At 37.4% G+C, this 26,450-nt stretch overlaps 1 protein-coding gene across 2 annotated transcripts in view; it reads left to right on the plus strand.

The window, feature by feature from the left end:
- ZC3H6 (zinc finger CCCH-type containing 6) overlaps positions 1–26,450 on the plus strand; it is a 76,080-nt gene that overhangs the window by 27,616 nt on the left and 22,014 nt on the right. Inside the window, exons 2-5 of one of the 2 annotated variants that reach the window (XM_070380068.1) lie at positions 2,501–2,681; positions 9,902–10,024; positions 18,412–18,664; positions 22,563–22,696. In XM_070380068.1, coding sequence (XP_070236169.1) covers positions 2,501–2,681; positions 9,902–10,024; positions 18,412–18,664; positions 22,563–22,696 — 691 coding nt within the window. The remainder of the gene's footprint in view (positions 1–2,500; positions 2,682–9,901; positions 10,025–18,411; positions 18,665–22,562; positions 22,697–26,450) is intronic. The other variant, XM_070380069.1, reaches the window with a different exon arrangement.

The raw sequence follows: 26,450 nt of genomic DNA on the forward strand, positions 1-26,450 counted from the left end.
AATATATAGAGTGCAGATATAAACAACTGAGAATTGTTAGGCGAGTACTTAAGATGGAGGACTTCCTGGTGTCTCAGCGGTAAAGAATCTGCATGCAAGCAGGAGCCACAGAGAGGTGAGTTCGATTCCTAGGTTAGGAAGATCCCCTGGAGAAGGAAACCGCAATCTCCAGTATTCTTGCCTGGAGAATTCCATTGACAGAGGAGCCTGGCAGGCTACAGTCCCTGGGATTGCCAAGAGTCAGACATGACTGAGCAAGTAACACACACACACCTTCTATGTACATCAGTTGATTAATTTGCATTTTAAAATGTTGTTATTGAACATTTGGGTTTCTATAACTATAAAAATGTCATAATATAAAAATTTGTAGATTTTTGCTTTTGCTGTGAATATTTTTTACAGATTCAAGTTGAGGTATTTATTCTGCTTTTGTGGTTCATGTTTTATTACTTATCTACTATTAAAATTTGTTTTCTTATTAAAGTTTACTCTTATGATGAGAACTAATATACATAGCTGTCTGTGGGCCAATAAATTAAAAATTCCTTCCAGTAGTTAGAATGTTTGCTTCCTAAAATATTTTAGTTTCTCCCTTCTGTCCTTCCTTCTTTTCTTTTTTATGGTAGCTTAGTAGATGGTATTTGGTTGGTGCAAATGTAATTGCAGTTTTGGATTGTGAATTTTAAATCATTATAAGTAGACTCAACACATCTTTATTAAAAAGGGAACCATTACAATCAACACTTTTTTGCCAATGAGAAATGAGTTTGTTTATTCCTTTAGTATAGAAATCCATGCTTAAGCATTCGATGAACTCTTAGAAAACATTTTATGCATCCTGCTGTTTGCGGGTGTTTTCCTTGCAAAAAGTTGTCTAAGTGCTTGAAAAAGTGGTAGTCAGTTGGTGAGAGGTGAGGTGAATATGGCAGATGAGGCAGAACTTCATAGCCCAATTCATTTAACTTCAGAAGTGCTGGTTGTGGGACATGCAGTCAGGTTGGGCGTTGTCACTGAGAAGAACTGGGCCCATTCTGTTGACCAAGGCTGTCTGCAGGTGTTGTGGTTTTCAGTGCATCTCATTGATTTGCTGAGCATACTTCTCAGATATAATGGTTTCGTCCTGATTCATAGTGGACCACCAAACAGTGACCATCACATTTTTTTGGATGTAAGTTTGCCTTTGGGAAATGCTTTGGAGTTTCTTCTCAGTCCAGCCATGAAACTAGTTGCTGACTGTAATATAAAATACACTTAAATGGTTTGTTGTTGCATACAATAAGAGAAGATGATACTTCAAAACGATAATTTTTTTTTTTTTTTGGGTCACCCACTTATCAAGCCTTTTCACTTTTCCAACTTACTTCAAATGCCAAATGACCATACAGTGGTCTATGTTGAGTTCTTCGGCAGCTTCTTGATTAGTTGTAAGAGAATCAGCTTCGATGATTGCTCTTGGTTTTTCATTGTCAACTTCCAGTGGCCATGCTGTTCATCTTTGAGAGTCTCGTCTTTGCAAAACTTCTTGAACCACCACTTCATGTACATTCATTAGCAGTTCATGGTCCAAATGCATTGTTGATGTTGCGAGTTGTCTCCGCTGCTTTATGACCCATTTTAAACTAAAATAAGAAAATCACTCAAATTTGCTTTTTGTCTAACATCATTTCCATAGTCTGAAATAAATATAAAATAAGCAGCAATAAGTCATTAGCAAAGAAACATAAAGTGAGAAATGTACATTAAAATTATGTATAACATAGCCACATTTACTTAAGAATGTATTCCAGTATCAAATGGCAAATTTCAACAATGCAAAACCACAATTGCTTTTGCAGCAACCTAACAATTATTGCAGTGTTACTTTTGGACAGTATTGCATTATACATTCATTCATTTGTTTGGTGAGAGTCAATGCTTTTAATCTAAATCCAAGTTTGGCAAACTATAGCTGCTTAAATTGCTGCTTACATTCTTGAAGGGTGTTTTTAAAAAAGGAGGATTTGCAATGGAAACTATATGTGGCCTGCAAATTTAAAATATTTACTATCAAAAAATAAAAAATAAAAAAATAAAATATTTACTATCTAACCCTTTATAGCCCACTCCAGTACTCTTGCCTGGAAAATCCCATGGACGGAAGAGCCTGGTGGGCTGCAGTCCATGGGGTCACGAAGAGTCAGACACGACTGAGCCACTTCACTTTCACTTTTCACTTTCATGCATTGGAGAAGGAAATGGCAACCCACTCCTGTGTTCTTGCCTGGAGAATCCCAGGGATGGAGGAGCCTGGTGGGCTGCCGTCTATGGGGTCGCACAGAGTCGGACACGACTGAAGCGACTTAGCAATAGCAACCCTTTATAGAAAATTGGCCAATCCCTAATCTTACTGAGTATAACTTAAAATCTTGACTCATTTTTCTTTTCTTTTGGAAATGTTTCTATAATATTCCCTTTAGAGTTGACATTTGAAAGTTGACACTTTCATTGCCTTTTACAGAGAAGATGGTGAATTAGAAGATGGTGAAATAGATGATGCAGGATTTGAAGAAACACAGGAACAGGAAGCAAAAGAGGATGAAAAGCAGAAAAATCAGAAAGCCTACCGAAAATCAAGGAAAAAACACAAGAAAGAAAAAGAGAAGAAAAAGTCCAAAAGGAGAAAACGTGAGAAGCATAAGGTTAGTTAGAATCTATTTTTTGTTTCTTTGGTAAATTTTTATGAAATGTAAAACACTACACTGAAAATTAGTGAGTATAAATCATTGCCTATTTTCTTATATATGGATTAGATCTTTTGATTTATGTGCTTAATAGATTTTCTTAATATAAAGATTATGTGAAATATCTTAAAGATTTAAAAATAATCAAAGTAAATTTTTAATACAAATTAGAATAAACCTTTTAGATTGATAGAAAATTGTGTGCAAAAATACTGAAAGCTTAAGGAAAGAAAATTTCATTCTCCACAGATGTAGATTGTCAGCACTGGCCTTGTTTGCCCATTCATTTATTTATTCATTCATAAGTATTACTACATGCTTGCTGTGGAAATCTCTGTGCTGTATGCTGGGGGTTACAGTCATGAATGAAACAGTCTCTGCTCTTACAGAGGTTACACTGAAACGAGAAGGAGAGAGGCATGAAACAGCTGAAAGCCAAATGCTATCAAGAGAATAGTTGAGTGCTGGGTACAGAATGATGTGGATTAGGGTTGAGCAGAGAGAACTTACATTGACAGAGAACTAATGTTGGCAGTAGTAGTGGGGTAATTTTTTTAAACTCCCCGAATTTCCGCCATAAAAACAGCAGTTAGGATGGCAAAACCAAAAATGCATTGGCAACATCTACCGAAAAATGAAGTAACAAGTTACCTCCACAAACCTCAAAAGTACAAAAGGATAAAGCTAAACCACAGACTCAAGACTAGAGTAGGATCAGCAGCTGTGTGAAATGAAGCAGAGAAAAGGTAAAGAAATTTCCAGAAAACAGATTACCAACAGGTATTCATCTCAAATGAAAGAGTCCCCAGTGAATGTGGAGAGCCTGTTGGCCAAACTGAGACACCTCACTGGAAACCGAGAGGGGCCTGTACTAGTTTCCAATTCCTGTGTGCGTATAAGGTGACCGGGTAAAACTGGATGGGGCTGGGATGGTCTGGGTCTCATGAACTCATAATGCTGATCAACTAGATTTCTTCTAGAACAGAGTCCCACCCTGAAGAGACAGCTGCTGGGAGTAGAATCTAGATTGAGAGGATAAGAATAATAGGGCTAAGGAAGGAAAAATGGGTTAGCGAGCAGGGCTGGCTTATCTCAGAACATATACAGCCATATTTTTTCGTGCTTCATGTTAACAACATGAGAGTGAAGCTGGGGCAGTTTCCTGGTCCATTCTTACTTTGATACGTGAGCAGCAAGATTGGACCATGATCACATTCCACACAAGTTACTGTTATTAAAAAGAAGGAGGAAAATGGAGAGAATGACATTCTTCCAGAAAAGAAAGAGTGCCCACAAAGCATGAAAAACTTAACCTAATATTTCAAAATGATTTTTAAAAATTACGAAAATAATACAAACTATGATCAGACAGCATCAGTAGAATTTGCAGGGGGAAACTTTGATCATTTAGGCAAAAAGACCAAGTCACTGATTAAGAAAGGGAAATCAGATTTATAAAAAAAAAATTTTGATGTCACCATTTTGTGCCAGAAGATCATGGAATAACATATTTGAATAAAATGTGAGCCAAGCTTTTTATATCCAGGTACATACCAAATTTCAAATATAATGTCCTCAGAAAAACTGTATATAAAAGAAATCAGGAAACAATGTCATAAGCCTTCTCATAAACTCTACTAGAGAACAAGTTCAGATATCCAAAATGACTGAGTGATAAAGCAAGAGTGATCTATACACACTGCATATTTGTCTATAAAACTAAAAATAAATACTGAACATAAGCAGGGCAGAATATTATGTATCGAAACATTATGGCTATAGAAGGTGTCAGGAAAAGCAGAAGAATATATCGTAAGCAAGATAACTTTATTGGTAGCTTTATAGTTATTAACTGAGAATTTTAAAATATACCTCAAATTATTATCCTGAGAATGAAAGAGAGGAAAGAAAAGAAGAGGTTACTACCTAATGTCAACATTAGTTCTTCTAGTAAACAAATAATATGCAAAGAAGGGACAGGGGCACAGGTTATTGGAAAAAAGCAGTCTGAAAGAAGTAATTGAAACAAAAATACCAATACCTAATACCAAATACCTTCCTAATACCAAAAGATACACTCCCCAAGAATGCAAAATCTAATTCTAAGCTATGTAAAAGAGAAAGATTTAAAAAATGGGTAAAGAAATACCAGGCAAATGCAAAGAAAGAGAAGGCAGAAGTCACAGTGTTGATATATGAAAAAGTCAAGGAACTTCCCTGGCGGTCCAGTGGTTAAGACTCCATGCTTCCAATACAGGGAGCATGGGTTCGATCCCTGGTCTGAAAACTAAGATCCTGCCTGCTGTAGGGGTGTGGCAGAAGAAGAGTCAAATTTAGGTCAAAAAGGTATTGAACAGAGTGCCGTGTTGAGGTGGGTAGGGGAGGGGATTCAAGAGGGAGGAGACATATGTATACTTACGACTGATTCACATTGTATGGCAGAAGAGAACAGAATATTGTAAAGCAGTTATTCTCCAACTAAAAACAATTTTTTTAAAAAAGGCATTGCAAGAAGCAAAGAAGGGTATTTTATAATGTTAAGGATTATAATTCATGAAGCTATGTTGCTAATATTTTATATTCCCTTAAATATCAATTTTAATAAAGTAGGAACTATAGGAACTATGAGAAGAAATAGGAATAGTAATATAAAGGAGATACACTAGTAACCTCTCTTATCCCAAAGACATCAATCAAATGGATGAAGAGTTGATAAGGATATTACAGAAATACTATAAACATATAGTAAGCTCTGAATCCTGAGAATATATCTTCCTCTCAAGTATACTTGGAATATTCACAAAAACAGACCATGTCATAGGCAACAAACTCCAGTTAATTCAGTAGAGTATAAATAATATAAAGAGCAATCTCAAACCACAGTGCAATAAAATAAGACATTAATAACAAAGTCAGAAACCAGAAATGCCTTTGAACACAGATTAAAACTGCAGAATTTCAGGAATATAATGATAAAACTTTGACATATGGAGGATAACTAAAAAATTATCAGAAGAAAAATTATTATGGTATTAAAATCTAGAAAACAGAAAAGAGAGAAACAAAAAGGAAGAACTTAAAATTACAAGCAGAATTTAACAAATTAAAATGTAAAGTCAGTTTTATAAAAGAATCAGCAAGATATATAAATTATTGACCAAACTAGTCAAGAAAAAGGGGAAGCAAAAACAAAGTTAGATGTTTTGAGGCTGCTGCTGCTGCTGCGAAGTCACTTCAGTCGTGTCCAACTCTGTGCGACCCCATAGACGGCAGCCCACCAGGCTCCCCCGTCCCTGGGATTCTCCAGGCAAGAACGCTAGAGTGGGTTGCCATTTCCTTCTCCAATGCATGAAAATGAAAAGTGAAAGTGAAGTCGCTCAGTCGTGTCCCGACTCTTCGAGACCCCATGGACCGCAGCCTACCAGGCCTCCTCCATGGAAAATCCTCCATGGGATTTTCCAGGCAAGAGTACTGGAGTGGGGTGCCATTGCCTAAGAACTTTTGAAACCATCATGCCCTGGTTCATTTTTAACAGTTCTTCCTTTAAGTTATCTATCTTCGCTCATAGAGAGGTACTTTCAACATTTTGCTTGAAAATCTTGAAAAAACTTGAAAAACTTGAAAAAGTTCATTAGGCTTATTTCCTACTTTCCGTTTTACTGAATGTAACAGTGTTGCCAGGTTTCTGCACTATAGAACGGAGATCTTCCTTTGCCACTCCTTTATTTACTTTTGACTGTGCTGGGTCTGTCGGAGAAAGCAATGGCACCCCACTCCAGTACTCTTGCCTGGAAAATCCCATGGATGGAGGAGCCTGGTGGGCTGCAGTCCATGGGGTCGCTAAGAGTTGGACAAGACTGAGCGACTTCACTTTCACTTTTCACTTTCATGCGTTGGAGAAGGAAATGGCAACCCACTCCAGTGTTCTTGCCTGGAGAATCCCAGGGACGGGGGAGCCTGGTGGGCTACTGTCCATGGGGTCGCGCAGAGTCGGACACGACTGAAGCGACTTAGCAGCAGCAGTGCTGGGTCTGTGGCTGCATGGGCTTTCTGTAGTTCCGGCAAGTGGCGGCTGGGGCTGCAGTAAACGGGCTTCTCATTGCTGTGCCTTCTCTTGCAGAGCACAGGCTCCAGAGTGCGTGGTCTCAGTAGGCGTGGCCCCCGAGCTCTAGAGCACAGGCTTAGTATTTGTAACACTCCGGTTTAGTTGCCCTATAGCATATGGAATCTTCCCAGACCAGGGATCAAACCACTGTGCCACCAGGGAAACCCCTCCACTTTTAATAAGATATCTCTCTTTCCTTTAAGTTACCCCAAATTTCAAAATTTTACTAATGATCATTAAGGGTGATCTAGGCTTTCACTAGTGCTCCTTTAAGGTCATTCCAGTATCTATTCCTTGCCTGATTCCAAAACCAGTCCTGCCTTTTAGATGTTTGTACTGGCAGCACCACATTTCCAGAATCTGTATTAGCTAACTATTGCTGCACAGATTGCTACTCCAAACTTAGAAGCTTAAAACAATGAAAGTTTGCCTCTCTGTTTCTGTGGGTCAGAAACGTGGGTATGGCTTAACTTTGTGATTCTGGCTCAGCACTTCTTGTGAGGTTGCAGTCATTTCCTCGTCCAAGTTCAGTCACGAGGCTCTTGGCAGCCTCAGCTCCTCAGCATGTGAGCCTCTTTACATGTCACAGCAGCGTCCTCATGGTTTGGCTCACTTCCTCCAAAGCAAGTGAGCCAACAGTGAGAGCAAGCGAGAGCACCCACGATGACAGCTACAGTCTTCTTCTTAACCTAAGCACTTTGGACAAAATCTGTTTACTAGAAACAAGCTTCTAAATTTAGGCCTCACTCAAGGGGAGAAGAATTAATCTTTACCTCTTGAGGACAGGAGTAATAATTTGTGGACTTTACCTTTAAAACTACCATCCAAGAATAGATAGGAAAACCCCCAAAGGAGGAATATATGGGGTGACCCTAACATATTAAAGCACATTAATGCTCTGTCATTAAAGCAGTGTGATACTGGTACTTGGAAAAATAGACAGTGAAACAGAAAACTATTTTCCTCATTTATGGTAGATTTTTGAAGGACAGGTAGGAATTAGTTGGTTGACTGAAGAGACACAAAGAATACAAAAGCAAAAAGGTGTGAAAAGGCTGCCATGTTCAGGGAAGTCACTGAAGTCTCTAAAGTCTTTCTGGCACTGAATATTTGAAGGGTTCACTAAGTGGCTGTCCTGTTAATTAGCTTTCTACTATCCGTCTTTTGCCCTCTTTACTCACCAGGATGTGGTATCATGCTGTTAAAGAGTCCCACAGAAAACATAATCATTTAGACTTGAACTTTAGTACTTAGCAACCAAGTGGATTGAAAGAAATAATCCACCAGTGTATTATAAGTAAAAAACAAAATTAAAGGAACACTTTCAAACACTAAACAGATACTAAACAATACCCCAAAAAAAGAAACACAAAAATTCTGAAATAAAAAGTATACTATCCTTTTCACTTAAAAATGTAATAATTTTAATTACTCTCTTCTATTTCTAGCTATTTTTAATGTAGTCCAGTTGCTAATTTCAGGTTAATAATTACTCTTATTTATTACTATATATGAACCACATAGTGTATTTTTTTTTTTATAATAGCCTACCTAATGGCTTCTTAAATCTGTATTCTAGACTCATTTTGCGGGGGGATAGCCTGAAGAATGAGAAGGCAATGGCAAGCCACTCCAGTAGTCTTGCCTAGAAAATCCCATGGATGGAGGAGCCTGGTAGGCTGCAGTCCATGGGGTCGCTAGAGTCGGACACGACTGAGCAACTTCACTTTCACTCTTCACTTTCATGCATTGGAGAAGGAAATGGCAACCCACTCCAGTGTTCTTGCCTGGAGAATCCCAGGGACGGCAGAGCCTGGTGGGCTGCTGTCTATGGGGTCGCACAGAGTCGGACACGACTGAATCGACTTAGCAGCAGCAGCAGCAGCAGCCTGAAGAATCTTCTTCTTTCAGCAGAATCTTCTCTTCTCTGATGGCTCTTCCTGAAGCAAGGCCCTTGTTTGAACTTCTTCTTAGGCGAGTCTTCTTAGTGTTTTTCAAATGAGAAGTGTTGTCTTGAGCCAGAGCTGACTTCTGCTAGTAACACAGCAAATTTGGCCTTTAAATCAATAATATTTATTTCAAATCCTAACCAAAAAGATTAGATACTTAAGCTTAAAGTGTTTCATAATATAATTATAAAAAGATCTTCATATCACCTATCATATCAACAGAAACAGAGCAGCACCACAAAACTAAACCCTGGAACGTTTAAGAACAATGTAGAGGAAAACAGTTAGTCATCTTAAGTGAGCATGTAAGAACGGAATCGAGGAAAACAGATCCTTCCGTCAAAAGTATCAAGAGCTCAATTTAGTTTGGCACATTTTTACTGAGTTTGTTCTAGACCTTCATGCTGGAAATGCAAGGACAATAAAATATAGAGCCAGTGTCTTTGTTGATAAGAACTTTAAAAAAAATTTTTAAAGAGGATGCTCAACCTGGGAAGGTAATTATTTTGACTAGATGGAGGAGATTTGGTGATCTGAATGAATGAAATTGCATTCATACTTGAAAAAACTTATTCATGATATTTGTCAATCACTATCAATTACTTGTGGTTTGCATTTCATCTTTGTTCAATTTTGTGGATTGGATTTATTTTATATCTATAATTTGGAATGTTTTGGTATCTTTTAGATTTAGAGTACTTATACAATAGATTAAGAACTCTAAAGCCGTTTTAGGTAAAAAAAATAATAATTCATACTCAATTCACGTTCTAGGACCTTTTTGGTGATGAGGAACCAATTTTATTTCCTTTAAGATTAACTTAAATTTAAGATACCTTTAGAGCATATTTTCTGTTTGAAGTCCTTGGGCCAAAGGGATGATGGAGAAAATGCTGCCATAAAATCTCTGAGAAAAGAGGAATATGTACTTTCCTTCAGAAAATTGTAAAGAAGCTGGGGTGGAGGTGGTCTTTGGAGCAAGAATTTTTCAGTTAATACTTCAGAACCTACTAGGATAATATAATCTATTGGTTGGCCCCTCTGGTTGAAATAAGCTTATTCAGTTACTAGTTAAATTTTCTTCCTTTTGTAAATGTAACAGTTTTGGTTTTTCCTTCTTTTAGCATAATTCTCCATCCAGTGATGATAGTTCAGACTATAGCCTTGATTCAGAGGTCGAACATACAGAAACTTCCCACAGAAAAAGATCTGGTTTCTACAGAGATTATGACATTCCATTTTCTCAGGTATTTCTTTATTTTTATTGTAAAATATATGTATATAATATGTATATAAAATATACATAGCATAGAATTTACAGTTTTAACTATTTTTCTTTCTCTAAAAATTGAAGTAGAATTGACCTACAACACTATGTTAGTTCCAGGTACACAATGTATTATAATAATAGCATTCATTATTTCTGTACATTACAAAATGATACCATCACAAGTCTGGTTACCAGACTTTCACTTATTTCACTTAACATGATGCCCTCTAGGGTTTCATTCTTTTTTATGGTCAAGTAATATTCCATTGTATATGTGCTACATATCTTTATCCATTCATCTCTGCTGTCACCTACAGAGATATTACATTATGTTTTCCCTGTGCTGTACATTTCATCCCTGCGACTCACGTATTTTACAACTGGAAGGCTCTACCTCTTAATCTCCCTGGCCTATTTCTTTTATCCGCATTCCCCTCTGGCAACCACCTGTTTGTTCGAATCTGTTTCTCTTCTGTTGTTTGCTCATTTGTTTGGTTTTTAGATTCCACATATAAGAGAAATAACACGGCATTTATCTTTCTCTGTCTGGGTCATTTCACTTAGCGTGATGCCCTGTAGGTCCATCCACATTGTTGCACGTGGCAAGGTTTCATTCTTTCTTATGGTCGAGTAATATTCCATTGTATATGTGCCACATATCTTTATCCGGTCATCCATTAATGAGCACTTAGGTCGTTTTTGTATCTTGGCCACTGTAAATAATGCAGCAGTGAACACAGGGGTGCATATATCTTTTCAAATTAATGTTTTTATTTTCTCTGGGAAAATATCCAGAAGTGGAACACTGGATCATATGATAGTTCTATTTTTTTAATATTTTGAGAAACCTTCATACTGTTTTCTGTGGTGGCTGCACCAATTTACATTCCCACCAACAGTGTACAAGTGTTCCCTTTCCTCTGCATTTTCACCAATACATGTTATTTCTTAGCTTTTTGATGATGGCCATTCTGCCAGGTATGAGGTGATATATCCTTGTGGTTTTGATTTGCATTTCCCTGATGATTAGTGATAGTGATATTGAGCATCTTTTCATGTGTCTGTTGACCACTCATATATCTTCTTTGGAAAAACTCACTATTTTCACCATTTTAAAATAACAGTTGCTCAGTGACATTAAGTGTATTTACCGTGTTTTGCAACGATCACTTCTATCTGTTTCCAGAACATTTTTGTCATCCTAAAGAGAAGCAGTATCTGCCAAACAGTAATGCCTCATTTCTCCCCTCCCCCCTCCTGGTATCCACTATTCTTTCCATCTCTGTGAATTTGTCTGCTCTGGGCACGTCACACACTGTCCTTTTGTGTCTGACTTTTTTTACTTAACATAATTTTTTCATCTTTGTTGAAAAAAATTTTTCCATCTATGTTGTATAGTATGTATCAGAATTTCCTTATGTTTTGAAGCTGGATAATATTCCATTATAGGTATATACCACATTTTGTTTATTTATTCCTTTATTGATAGTTATTTGGATTGCTTCTACCTTTTGCCTGTTGTCTATGAATACGGGTGTATAGACATCTCTTTGAGACTCTGCTGTCAATTCTTTGGGGGTGTAGACCTAGGAGTGAAATTGCTTGATTATATGTTATTTCTGCATTTAACTTTCTGAGGAACTACCAACTGTTTCCCACAAAGGCTGCACCATTTTACATTTCTGCCAACAATGCTTGAGACTTTTCTAATTGTTCCACATCCTTGTCAAACTTGTTATTTTCTGTTTTTTGTTTGTTTTGTTTTGGATAAGAGCCTTCTTGTGCATATGTGTGCAGTCGCTAAGTTGTGTTTGACTTTTTGCAACCCCATGAACTATAGCCCACCAGGCTCCTCTGTCCATGGGATTTTTCTGGCAGGAATACTGGAGCAGGTTGCCATTTCCTCCTCCAGGGGACCTTCTCGACCCAGAGACTGAATCCTCATCTCCTGGATTTCAGGTGGATTCTTTACCACTGAGCCGCCTGGAAAGCCCAAGAGCCTTCTTAATGGGTGTGAAATGATATCTTTTGAATTGCTGCCTTTTAAAGAGAAGAATTAAGCTTTCAATTTCATTCTTTGCTTTCTGATATTAAAAAAATATTCTATAAAACATGCTACAAATTTCAAATCTTTGAACATAAAGAATACATCATGTATTTGTTTGCTAGGGCTTCCATAACAACATACCACAGACTAGTGGCTTAAACAGCAGAAATTTACTTTTCTCACAGTCCAGAGGCTAGATCTGAGTTCAAGATTGAGGGGCTGGCAGGATTGGTTTTCTCTGAGGGCCACAAAGAAAGGATCTGTTTGGCTTTTCTCCTTGGCTTGTAGACTTGTAGACCTACTCACTGCTTTGTCCTTGTATGGTCATCCCTCTGTGCACGTGGACCCTTGGTTCCTCTGTGTGTTCAAATTTCCTCTTAGACAGAGAGCAGTCAAATTGGATCAGGACTCACCCTAACATCTTCATTGTGACTTAATCACCACTTTAAAGTCCCTTTCTCCAAACACTCACATGTTGAGGTATTGAGGGTTAGGGCTTCAATATACAAATTTTGTGCCATCTACCTTTTCAAGTGCAAATGTTATTTGATGTGTTTTAAACAGAAAAAAAAAAGTAAAACATGATATACTTTATATCTTCCTTAAGTATATTGCATTGTATGAACAAAACTTCAATATAAATAATTACTTTGTGCTGGAAAAATCCTGGCGCTCTCAGGAGTACTGAGGAGTATTCATGTCAGTGTGCATAATCCTCAAAATCCACAGACTTACTGGGGATTTCTAGGTTTCCACTTTTTCCAGACTCTGGACTTCTCCTTTTGTTCCCAAAGGTTAAAAGGATAGTCAAAAGTATTGTTGAACCTGTCAGATGATTTTTCATGATGGGCCAATGCTTTCAGAGCAAAAACAGCTCCAAGTACTGCTCACTTCTGGGGATTTTCAGCTACTCCATGAATAATGGTCCAGAAATCCTTCACTAATTTGTTAGCTCTCTGATGTCTATAGTAGTTTGAAAAAAATTTTTTTTTCTGCATTTTTTTTAGGAGAAGGGCTGATCTGAATTAAATTACCTAATCTGGCATTAGAAAAGAAAGTTCAGGATCATTTCCTTCACATACGCTTTAGGGTTGACTCACTGATATTAGAAAGTATATCCTAAAAATCTCATTTAATGAGATAAAAAGTAGGTACTATATGTAAGTTTTACTCTAAAAGGCAATAATAGAATATAGTATTAGCATCTAACTATGAAATTGAAATGCTTAATATGTTTTCCTTTTTCCTCATCCTTGTTCAGGGTCCCCTGTACTCTTATTTCATGTTTATAATGATAGCCTGTATTACAGAAACCAAATCTGCCCCCACAGACATTCTAGCAGGTATATAGCCTAATAATCAATAAGCAAAATGATTGGAGAAATTATATCTTTTGGTAGAATTTATAGTCTTTTTCGTTTCTTTTATCTTTAGGAGGGCTTTTAAAAATACTTGCTAGATCCTTGCTGCTGAGTACATTTTGTTCATTCCAGATGATGAACTTGTGAAGCACGAGGAGCTCTTCTTCTCTGGGGCTGCTCTGTAACCCCTCAGTCCATTTAGCACTTCCAGGAGAGCTTGGGTGGTGCCCTGATGTAAACACTAAGCACTGCAGCAGGCATGTTAGAGTCTGTCACTGCAGAAGGAGCCCTGAGATGGGAGATTTGCATCATTAGAGGGATAGGATTATTTGCAGTTGGGAAATCAAGGGAGGGATGAATTGAAAGTTTAGGGGTAATTCTGCTTGAAAAACTAGGAATTATGGAGATTATTTTTGTAAAGGCTGTGAAAAAATTAAGAGAACTGGATTATTATTAATGCTTAAAAGCTTTTGTGGAAAGCATCTAATTTCTAGAGAAAAATTCAAAGTTGCCCATTAACAGTAATCTTTAGTAATTAAGCATTGAAATATATCATTGAAAAATTAATATAATCACATTTTTAATAAAAGGAAATGTAAGTACCATTCAATGAATTAATCTTCAGCTTAATCAAAACAATTCTTTTTTTGTTTTAATAGTGGCTTTTTAAAAAATGTAAGAAACACTGCCTTTTGGCTATGATCCTAAATCCACTTCTGAATTTCTGAAGTGCTAGACTGAGAACAGTTGATAAACTTTAAAAACGTTGCTTTAAGAATGTTGGAAGTCACGGGAGGCCAGAAAGCCGGCACCTGGCACCATGTGTACTAGGGGTCCACTGGAAGGCGAAGGCCGGGGCTGACTGGGCCGGGCGTGTGCGGTGCGGGGCTGGCTGGGGCTTCGTTGCCATGGAGCGGGATGAGGATCAGCTGTCCCTGCGGCCCACTCTCAAGACCGAGGGGCTGTGTTTCCTTCATGTAAGAGAAATTAAGGAAACAATTCCATTCACCATTGCAACGAAAAGAATAAAATACTTAGGAATATATCTACCTAAAGAAACAAAGAACCTATATATATAAAACTATAAAACACTGGTGAAAGAAATCAAAGAGGGCGCTAATAGATGGAGAAATATACCGTGTTCATGGATCGGAAGAATCAATATAGTGAAAGTGAGTATACTACCCAAAGCAATCTATAGATTCAATGCAATCCCTATCAAGCTACCAATGGTATTTTTCACAGAGCTAGAACAAATAATTTCACAATTTGTATGGAAATACGAAAAACCTCGAATAGCCAAAGCAATCTTGAGAAAGAAGAATGGAACTGGAGGAATCAACCTGCCTGACCTCAGGGTCTACTACAAACCCACAGTAAAGACAGTATGGTACTGGCACAAAGACAGAAATATAGATCAACGGAACAAAATAGAAAGCCCAGAGATAAATCCACACACCTACGGACACCTTATCTTTGACAAAGGAGACAAGAACATACAATGGAGAAAGTGAAGTGAAGTTGCTCAGTCGTGTCCAACTCTTTGTGACCCCATGGACTGTAGCTTATCAGGCTTCTCTGTCCATGGGATTTTCCAGGCAAGAGTACCGGAGTGGGTTGCCATTTCCTTCTCTAGAGGATCTTCCCGACCCAGGGATCAAACCCGGGTCTCCCACATTGCAGGCAGCTGCTTTACCCTTTGAGCCACCAGGGAAGCCCAATGAAGAAAGGACAATCTCTTTAACAAGTGGTGCTGGGAAAACTGGTCAACCACTTGTAAAAGAATGAAACTAGAACACTTTATAACACCAAACACAAAAATAAACTCAAAATGGATTAAAGATCTAAATGTAAGACCAGAAACTATAAAACTCCTAGAGGAGAACATAGGCAAAACACTCTCCGACATACATCACAGCAGGATCCTCTATGACCCACCTCCCAGAATGTTGGAAATAAAAGCAAAAATAAACAAATGGGACCTAATTAAACTTAAAAGCTTCTGCACAACAAAGGAAACTATAAGCAATGTGAAAAGACAGCCTTCAGAATGGGAGAAAATTATAGCAAATGAAGCAACTGACAAAGAATTAATCTCAAAAATATACAAGCAACTCCTGCAGCTCAATTCCAGAAAAATAAACTACCCAATCAAAAAACGGGCCAAAGAACTAAACAGATATTTCTCCAAAGAAGGCATACAGATGGCTAACAAACACATGAAAAGATGCTCAACATCACTCATTATGAGAGAAATGCAAATCAAAACCACAATGAGGTACCATTTCACACCAGTCAGGATGGCTGCTATCCAAAAGTCTACAAGCAATAAATGCTGGAGAGGGTGTAGAGAAAAGGCAACCCTCTTATACTGTTGGTGGGAATGCAAACTAGTACAGCCACTATGGAGAACAGTGTGGAGATTCCTTCAGTTCAGTTCAGTTCAGTTCAGTTGCTCAGTCGTGTCTGACTCTTTGTGACCCCATGAATTGTGGCACGCCAGGCCTCCCTGTTCATCACCATCTCCCGGAGTTCACTCAAAATCATGTCCACTGAGTCAGTGATGCCATCCTTCCATCTCATCCTCTGTTGTCCCCTTTTCCTCCTGCCACTAATCCCTCCCAGCGTCAGAGTCTTTTCCAATGAGTCAACTCTTTGCATGAGGTGGCCAAAATACTGGAATTTCAGCTTTAGCATCATTCCTTCCAAAGAACACCCAGGACTGATCTCCTTTAGAATGGACTGGTTGGATCTCCTTGCAGTCCAAGGGACTCTCAAGAGTCTTATCCAATTCCACAGCTCAAAAGCGTTAATTCTTCGGCGCTCAGCTTTCTTCACAGTCCAACTCTCGAATCCATACATGACCACTGGAAAAACCATAGCCTTGACTAGATGGACCTTTGTTGGCAAAGTAATGTCTCTGCTTTTCAATATGTTAACTGAAAATAGAACTGCCATACGACCCAGCAATCCCACTGCTGGGCATACACACCAAGGAAACCAGAATTGAAAGAGACACGTGTACCCCAATGTTCATCGCCGCACTGTTTATAATAGCCAGGACATGGAAGCAACCTAGATGTCCATCAGCAGAGGAATGGATAAGAAAGCTGTGGTACATATGCACAATGGAGTATTACTCAGCCATTAAAAAGATACATTTGAATCAGTTCTAATAAGATGGATGAAACTGGAGCCTATTATACAGAGTGAATTAAGCCAGAAAGAAAAACACCAATACAGTATGCTGCTAAGTTGCGTCAGTTGTGTCCGACTCTGTGCGACCCCATAGATGGCAGCCCACCAGGCTGTGCCGTCCCTGGGATTCTCCAGGCAAGAACACTGGAGTGGGTTGCCATTTCCTTCTCCAATGCATGAAAATGAAAAGTGAAAGTGAAGTCGCTCAGTCGTGTCTGACTCTTCGCGACCCCATGGACTGTAGCCCACCAGGCTCCTCTGTCCATGGGATTTTCCAGGCAAGAGTACTGGAGTATACTAACACATATACATGGAATTTAGAAAGATGGTAACGATAACCCTGTATGCGAGACAGCAAAAGAGACACAGATATATAGAACAGTCTTATGGACTCTGTGGGAGAGGGCGAGGGTGGGATGATTTGGGAGAATGGCATTGAAACATATATAATATCATATGTGAGACGAATCGCCAGTCCAGGTTTAATGCTTGATACAGGATGCTTGGGGCTGGTGCACTGGGATAACCCAGAGGGATGGGATGGGGAGGGAGGAGGGAAGGGGATTCAGGATGGGGAGCATGTGTATACCTGTGGCGGATTCATGTTGATGTATGGCAAAACCAATACAATATTGTAAAGTAATTAGCCTCCAATTAAAATAAATAAATTAAAAAATAAATTTATATTAAAAAAAGAATGTTGGAAGTCTAATACAATGTCTTCAAAATTCAAAATCGATGTTAATTGATTTTCTTGATTGCTTCAGTTAGTATTTACTTTTTCTCTATTTTATAATTACTAGAAAGGACTTAATATTTCTCTGTATTTTATTAAAAATGCAGTCTCATGTTGGTATTCTGCCAGGGTAGTATTTTATATCACATTTAAAATGTACTAAACTGAAAATGAGTCATGGTCTGACTTTTTCTAGATCCTCAAGTTGTAATTATGTGCAATTTTTTTCTTGCTTTCTTATAAAAAAATTGACAAGATATGATAGAAGTAATGAAAATATTTCAGTGAATAGAGAAGTACTTGCATACTATCACTAAATAAACTTCTAGGACTACAATGTATTTTTTATTTTTACATGCTTTAGTAAAAAGCAATAAAATTCATAATGGATAAATGCAATTAGTAGTTTCTAATGAGCAATTTATTCATTAGATGTTTTTCATTATTAGGGACATCTGTATTTTTTTCCTATTAAATCTCATATACAAGCGTTTCCTTTTTACAAATTTGACCTTACATAATTTTTATTAAATATAATATGCTTAAACATGTCATTTGGGAATTTTTCAATCTTAAGGAGACTCTGCATATTTTCTACCCTTTCTCCAAGCTATTTTACTATTTTTTTTTTCTATTTTCAAAAAGACCTCTTTGGGTTTTTGGAGAAGGAATTCGTGTATGTTGATACGGATTTTAAAGTACTCTTGTGGATACAAATATTGAGGTATGGAGCATGAGAAATGTAAGACATGGGCATGGAAAACAAAGTGAACAAGACACACTCACCAGCAAGGTTTTATGAACATTACAGTGTTTAATAACATCAGAGTAGCATTTAGCTTTTTAAACTTAGTTTTAAATAGTTCCATAGATAAATTCTAACCACAAGACAGAACAACTCTTTTCCCTTTTTTCTCCCAGCTTTCTGGGGATGGAGGGGTGGGGGAAGATGTCCTGTGTTACGATCAACTCCTCTATATGTAACTGAAAAATCCTGACAATGGTTATTCATTTTCACTTAGCATGGACATATATCAGGAAGCTACATGGCATCAAAGAAGAGTCAACATAACAGAAAATTTAAAAGTAAAGACTATGATGAGTACAGTACCTACAGTGATGACAACTTTGGTAGCTACAGTCAGGAAACAGAGGAAGATTTTGCCAGTCAGCTGAAACAATACAGGCAAGCTAAAGAAACCTCAAATACTTCTTTAGGATCATCTTTTTCTAAAGAACCAGGGAAAAAACAAAGATTGAAAGGAATTCAGCAAGGTAAGTTTGAAATTGTCTGGTTTTGACTATGAAAACTTTATTAAGATAAACAGGTAGCTATGAAATAAAAACTTAAATTTCTTAGTCCTTTGTAATGGTCAGTTTATTCCTGTGGTTCCTGAATTTGTTTTTCTTTATTTAGTAGACCTTGAGGACAAAAATCTATAGATATTTCAATCTGCATGATATCTTAAAATTTGTATTTAATAGATTTCCTAATATTTTTAAAGTATATAAAATGTAGAACAACTTTCCTGTTATGTCTTTTCCCCTCTCTTCTATATGGTATCAGTATACTGAAAAAAAAATTACCTACACTTTTCAACAGTTACCTTGTGTTACTTTATATTTTAGACCCTATAAAGACAGAATCCTAGAAAGCTATTCTTTTATTAGAGTTTAAAATATAGTGATCCTCTTTGCTGTTTAAATATACTCAAGACTATAGACTTTTTAAAGAATATATGTATTTTATTGAAATATAGTTGACTTAAAATGTTGCAGGTACACAGCAAGATAATTCAGTTATACAAATACACAAATACTATTTTTGAAATTATTTTTCATCATAGGTTATTACAAGATACTGATTATAGTTTCCTATGCTATACAGTAAACCTAAATAAATGCTAGAAATCTAGCATTCTACTCATACTAAGCCAAACAAGTGAAATCAAAATGTCATAATTTTTTTGTTATGTAAAAATTCATAATTTTCTAAATACATATGTATGCAAAAGCTTTTCTACTATACTTGATAAAGGCTTGAGAAAGAACATCAAAAAATAAAAAGAAAAAAGAAGAGATCAAGAAATTGGAAAACATAAACTAAATGAAATGGGGGCACTGAATATGAAATACAAAAAGTGAAACAAACTAGATAAAAATAAAAGATCATCATATAGTCCAGTTTAGTCAGTTCTGTCACTCAGTTGTGTCCAACTCTTTGCGACCCCAAAGAGGAGGACTGCAGCATGCCAGGCCTCCCTGTCCATCACCAACTCCCAGAACCTACTCAAACTCATGGGTGATGCCATCCAGCCATCTCATCTTCTGTCATCCCCTTCTCCTCCCACCTTCAATCTTTCTGATCATCATGGTCTTTTCCAATGAGTTGGTTCTTCGCATCAGGTGGCCAAAGTATTGGAGTTTCAGCTTCACCATCAGTCCTTCCAATGAGTATTCAGGACTGACTTCCTTTAGGATTGACTGGTTGGATTGCCTTGTAGTCCAAGGGACTCTCAAGAGTCTTCTCCAACACCACAGTTCAGAAGCATCATTTTTAAACACAACTGCTCATTAGAAACTTATCTGGAGCTCTGGAGAAAAAAAGCAATACCTGAGCATTTGTATTTTTCAAAAAGTTTCAAGATAACTCTGATATGCATCTGGAATTTAAAAAGTGATTACAGGTCTTTTTGTTAGATCCTAGTTTGGGTGATATGGAGTTCTATTATTTTTCTGTTGACCAATCATGATATAATGGTATTAAGTGAGTAACAGTTACATAATCACAAGAGTAAAAGATGTTTATCAGTTTTCACAATCAATAGCCATACAAAAAATAAAAGAATTACAATTGCAAGCCATAATGGGAACAATGGAAACATAATGGATTAACTTAACAATGTAAAATAACTACAATTTGCCGGGGGGGTGGGGGGTGTGGGAGTCAAGCAGAGTGGTGTAGTAAATGGAAGTGCATACATGCATATGTTTTCATCCACCCAACCAAGGACTATACACATTTTTCTGAATCAGAAATAAGAACAAAACCTAAAGAAATTTTTGGAATGATAACCTATTCATCTGTTATATTGAGGTACATCATCCCTGGGAAAACCAGGACAAGTTTCCATAGAAATTATGGATCACATAAGGGTCAAATTAGCCTTAAAATTGTCTAGTTAGCATGTCTGCTTCAAGAAAACTGGTGCAAGATGAGGCTGAGGTGAAGTGGTGAAACCCAAACCCTACATAACTTTTTTTTTTTTTTATTTTTTTAAATTTTAAAATGTAAATTTAAAACTTTATTTATTTTTATTTTATTTTTTAAAATATAAATTTATTTATTTTAATTGGAGGCTAATTACTTTAAAATATTGTATTGGATTTGCCATACATCAACATGAATCCGCCACGGGTGCACACGTGTTCCCCATCCTGAACCCCCCTCCCACCTCTCTCCCCATCCCATCCCTCTGGGTCATCCCAGTGCACCAGCCCTGAGCATCCTGTATCATGCATCGAACCTGGACTGGTGATTCATTTCACATCTTTTAATTAGCACTGAAAAAAAGAATCCATTATGAGTAAATTTGGTTATTTTTATGGCTTTATTTTTTCTTGATTTCCTAGCAAAATTCCTTTGAAAAATGTGAACCGAGGCTTTGTTGAACTAAAGAGAAAGGAATTTGTCTATACATGTGCTATTGTAATTAGCACGTTTGTTCTGGAGTCAGACATAGTGGTGTTGGGGATCATTCCACTTGGGGAATAAAGGGAATGTGGAGTCCTTGTTCATCCCTTCCTACCTGGGGTTTTTCCTTTCAGACTCTTTCTTTTTGTTCTGTTAATGAATTGACTATTGCGATTTATTCTGAATTTCATTTTTTTCCCCCAGAATTATGAAAGTAATATATGGACAAATGCAGAAAACTTTTTCTATGTGTAAAAAATGATAACACATAAAGCAAAGACCAAAGATAAAAACAATTTGAATCTCTACACTCAGGGACAATTACTATTAATATTTTTGGCAAACATTCTTCTAGAATTTTTGAGAATTATTTTTAACAAAAAACTATACACTGTTAAAACTCGTTTTTTCTAACTGTGAATTGTATTTCTGTCATTCTTACATTAATGAGTAGATTCTAATGCCTACATTCTAATAGATGCACCATAATTTATCTATTAAATTGCTAAATTTGTTTGTTAGTAATTATTTGAGATTTAAGTTGCATCCATTTTTTAAAAATTCTGTGATTAACCCTGCATATTTATACATATCTCATCTTGGCAAACTTTTTTCCTAATAATAAATGCTGAAATGTAGAATTGAGTCAAAAGGCATAGGCACATTTGAAGATTTTTGACCCATATACCAAGCTGATATTCAAAAAAGTATTATAGCAATTTATAACACTTCTGCCAGTGTGCAAAAATGCCAGTTTCTCCAAATCCCTACTACCGTTATTCTTTGAGGTGAAAATTGGTATGTTAATTTTTAATTTCTTTTAATGAAGTGAAACTTTTTTTCATGCATTTATTGGCTGTTTTGTAGATTTAAGATCATTGCAAAACTTAATAGTTCAATATGACTTTGGTAAGATGAGAAATCACTTTGTATTCTAACTTACTACCCTAATATATAATTTTATAATTTAAGTATTTTTATAATTTAAGTATAATTTAAGATACTTTTAAACATCAAGTTTTTCAAAAGTAAAAGACAAGTATGAATTTTGCTTGGCAATATATGTGATATCCAGAATTATCAATAGAAACAATTTGCTACAAATTAATCACTAATAATATTTCATTGTCTTCCTTAGAGAGGAATGTAATGTTTAATTCTCTTAAAAAACAGAAAACCTCCTTAATTGTGTATTCTAAGGAGCAATGAGAAGGATAAAACTAGATTTGACTTCTCCAGCCATGTGTATCCTTGTTCCTTGCCTTCCTTATGTTGCTAACATCACTTGAGAAACAAAACAATAAGAAGCAGTACCTTAAAGTAAAATGTAAAGATGGAATTAGTTTTTTCATTGAATCTAGAGGGAAAAAAGAATGCACTGTACATTGTAGACTATTTAAAATATGCTATTCTCTGTAAACTAGTAGGTTGGTGTGCTGTTTTATTTATAATGTCTAGAGTACATTTTAACTTTTGTAGGTACTGAGCAGAGGGTTAAAAGTTTTAATGTTGCTCGTGGACGAGGTTTGCTGAAAAAAATCAAACGCAAAGACCGTGGCGGAAGGGTCAACAAAGGGCCAAATGTGTTTTCAGGAACTGATGACTATCATGAGGTAATGAGAATTTATATATATTGAGGATTCTACCTTTTAACTTACTTGGCTGCAAATAAAGCATTGTGATTTTAATGCTACTTTCCTAGTAAGTGAAAAATTTCTAGTGCAGATCAAATGAATATAGATGAATTTCCAAATAAAAGTTTTGTTTTACTTAGTTACGATGCTAGTATACAGGTGCACGTTTAGGTGGCATTGAAATAAAACTGCTAAACTCGAGAGCACTTCAAAATAAAATTGATACGTCTGAAAGCAAACATTTTTGTTCTGTAGGTTCTCTGTTGCACTTTTCCTTCCTAGGGGTCATCTTCCCTAGATGGAAATGGCAGTAAAATGCTTGGTAGCTTGATACGTGGCAGGACCAAGAAGGGAGACAGTGGTAAATTCACTTACTTACTAGGATTGAAATCCTTGAAAGAGAAGAAAGGAGGTATTAATGTTTGGAAGGGTCAATTTATGAACCATGTGTATAGTAGAGACTGAATAAATGTATGTTGAATTGAACTGAACTCTGAACAAATACATTTCAACCTTGTAGTGACTTTCTAGATTAGAGTGATCCAGTTTCTGTATTCTGCCATTGTTCCAGTAAGATTTGATTGAATTATGCAGAGCAAGGGTGGGTTATCAATAGCTGTAACCCTGATTGATAGAAAAGGGATAGTAACATTGTAATTGGAAAATGCTCAGTTTTCTAATCTCTGGGTTTAAAGATAACAGGCAAAGATTTTTTAATATACTCCTTAGTATACTGTTTAGGGAGTTGCTAGCAAGTATGACCTTAAAAAAAAGTTTAGGACCAAATAAATGTGTGAAACCCAGCACATAGTACTCTACTCTGGGTGATTCTTAGTCAACATGAACTTTAAAGGCTCTGAGCAGGTTAGGCAGAAAGAAGTCTGTATGACTTTGTTCAACCCATCATTTCTAAAATTTGCTTCACCATGAACTTTTTTTTCCCCACACACCTACAAACATTCACTCTTAACTCACTATTCTGTGGAATAACAGCTTTGCAAATAGGCTTAGAATTTCTGGGAAACTAACCTGCCTCCCCATCTTTCTAGGCAGCTGTGGTGTCTAGGATGCGCTGCTTTCTCTAGACCAAATCCATGTGAATACTTTCTGAGTAAACCTTCTCCTACATTCAGTACTTATACCCCATACATGAAAAAATGTTAGCTTCCAAGAAAGTATGGTTTTGAGGGAGTTACTGCCTATCTCTGAGCTTCAGTTTGCTTAACCTGTTGTATTAGAGTACAGTATTAAATTAACTCTAATGGCCCCTTCAAGCACTAACATTTTAGATGTTTCCAGATCTAGCTCGCAACTAAAAAATTTCTTAATCTTGTAATAGAAAATCAGAATAAATTCTTTCTTGTGCATTTATCAGATTTAGGACATTTTTCCTTTCCTGAAGAATCTGCCTGTCAAGCAGGAGACGCGGGTACTGTCCCTGGGTTGGGAAGATCCCTGGAGAAGGAAATGGCAACCCACTCCAGTATTCTTGCCTGGAATATCCCATGGACAGGGGAGCCTAGCTCACTATAATCCATAGGTCACAAAGAGTCAAACATGATTGAGCGACTAAAGGGGTTCCCAGTTGCTGCTACTGGTAAAGAACCCACCTGCCAGTGCAGATAGACATAAGAGACATGGGTTTGACCCCTGGGTTGGGAAGATCCCCTGAAGGAGGGTGCAGCAACCTACTCCAGGATACTTGCCTGGAGAATCCCATGGACAGAGGAGCCTGATGGGCTACATAGTACACCTTGGTGCATTTTTCAGTGGGTTTTACTGGGGGGGAGTCATTACCTAATATTTTTACTTTTTGATTTCAGAGTTATATTCCTCAAGTTGGCTTTTTGACTTCTCATGGTGCACTCTTTGGCTGCCTATTTATTACAGCCACAATCCTTGTGGAGAAGGCATATATGAACTGGTCATTTATATCTACTTGTTCTAAGTGAGCCTAGAAATAGAAAATGTTTCTAAAAAAAGTTTTAGTTCAGTTCAGTAGCTCAGTCACGTTCGACTCTTTGCGACCCCACTGCAGCACGCCAGGATTCCCTGTCCATCATCAACTCCTGGAGCTTGCTCAAACTCATGTCCATCAGTTGGTGATGGCATCCAACCATCTCCTCCTCTGTCATCCCCTTTTCCTCCTACCTTCAATCTTTCCCAGCATCAGTGTCTTTTCAAATGAGTCAGTTCTTCACATCAGGTGGCCAAAATATTGGGACTTTAAGCTTCAGCATCTGTCCTTCCAATGATTATTCAGGACTACTTTCCTTGAGGATTGACTGGTTGGATCTCCTTTCTGTTCATGGGACTCTAAAGAGTCTTCTCTAACACCACAGTTCAAAAGCATCAATTCTTCGGCACTCAGCTTTCTTTATGGTCCAAATCTTTCTTTATGGTCCACATCCATACATGACTACTGGAAAAACCATAGCTTTGGCTAGACAGACCTTTGTCGGCAAAGCAAGGTCTCTGCTTTTTAATATGCTGTCTAGGTTGGTCATCGGAGAAGGCAATGGCACCCCATTCCAGTACTCTTGCCTGGCAAATCCCATGGACTGAGGAGCCTGGTGGGCTGCAGTCCATGGGGTCGCTAAGAGTCAGACACAACTGAGCGACTTGACTTTCACTTTTCACTTTCATGTATTGGAGAAGGAAGTGGCAACTCACTCCAGTGTTCTTGCCTGGAGAATCCCAGGGACAGGGGAGCCTGGTGGGCTGCCGTCTATGGGGTCACACAGAGTCGGACACGACTGAAGTGACTTAGCAGCAGCAGCAGCAGGTTGGTCATAGCTTTCTTCAAGGAGCAAGCGTCCTTTAATTTCATGGCTGCAGTCACCATCTGCAGTGATTTTGGGCACCCCCCAAAAATAAAGTCTGTCACTATTTCCATTGTTTCCCCATCTGTTTGCCGTGAAGTGATGGGACTGGATGCCATGATCTTCGTTTTTTGAATGTTGAGTTTTAAGCCAACTTTTCACTCTCCTCTTTCACTTTCATCAAGAGACTCTTTAGTTCCTTTTCTCTTTCTGCCATAAGGGTGGTGTCATCTGCATACCTGAGGTTATTGATATTCCAGGTTATTGATATTCCTCCTGACAATCTTGACTCCAGCTTGTGCTTCATCCAGCCCAGTGTTTCGAATGATGTACTCTACATAGAAGTTAAATAAGCAAGGTGACAATATACAGCCTTGACATACTCCTTTGCCAATTTGGAACCAGTCTATTGTTCCATGTCTGGTTCTAACTGTTGCTTCTTGACCTGTATACAGATTTCTTAGGAGGCAGGTAAGGTGGTCCAGTATCCCCATCTCTTTAAGAATTTTCCAGTTTGTTGTGATCCACATAGTCAAAGTTTTTGGCATAGTCAGTAAAACAGAGGTAGATGTTTTCCTGGAACGCTCTAGTTTTTTTGATGATCCAACTGATGTTGACAATTTGATCTCTGGTTTCTTTGTCTTTTCTAAATGCAGGTTAAACATGTGGAAGTTCATGGTTCATGTTGAAGCATGGCTTGTAGAATTTTGAGCATTACTTTGCTAGTGTATGAGATGAGTGTAATTGTGTGGTAGTTTGAACATTTTTGGCATTACCCTTCTTTGGGATTGGAATGAAAACTGACCTTTCCAGTCCTGTGGCCACTGCTGAGTTTTCCAAATTTGCTGGCATATTGAGTGCAGCGCTTTCACAGCTTCATCTTTTAGGATTTGAAATAGCTCAACTGGAAT

The sequence above is a fragment of the Bos mutus genome, chromosome 11, assembly GCF_027580195.1.
Source record: "Bos mutus isolate GX-2022 chromosome 11, NWIPB_WYAK_1.1, whole genome shotgun sequence".
Lineage (NCBI taxonomy): Eukaryota > Metazoa > Chordata > Mammalia > Artiodactyla > Bovidae > Bos > Bos mutus.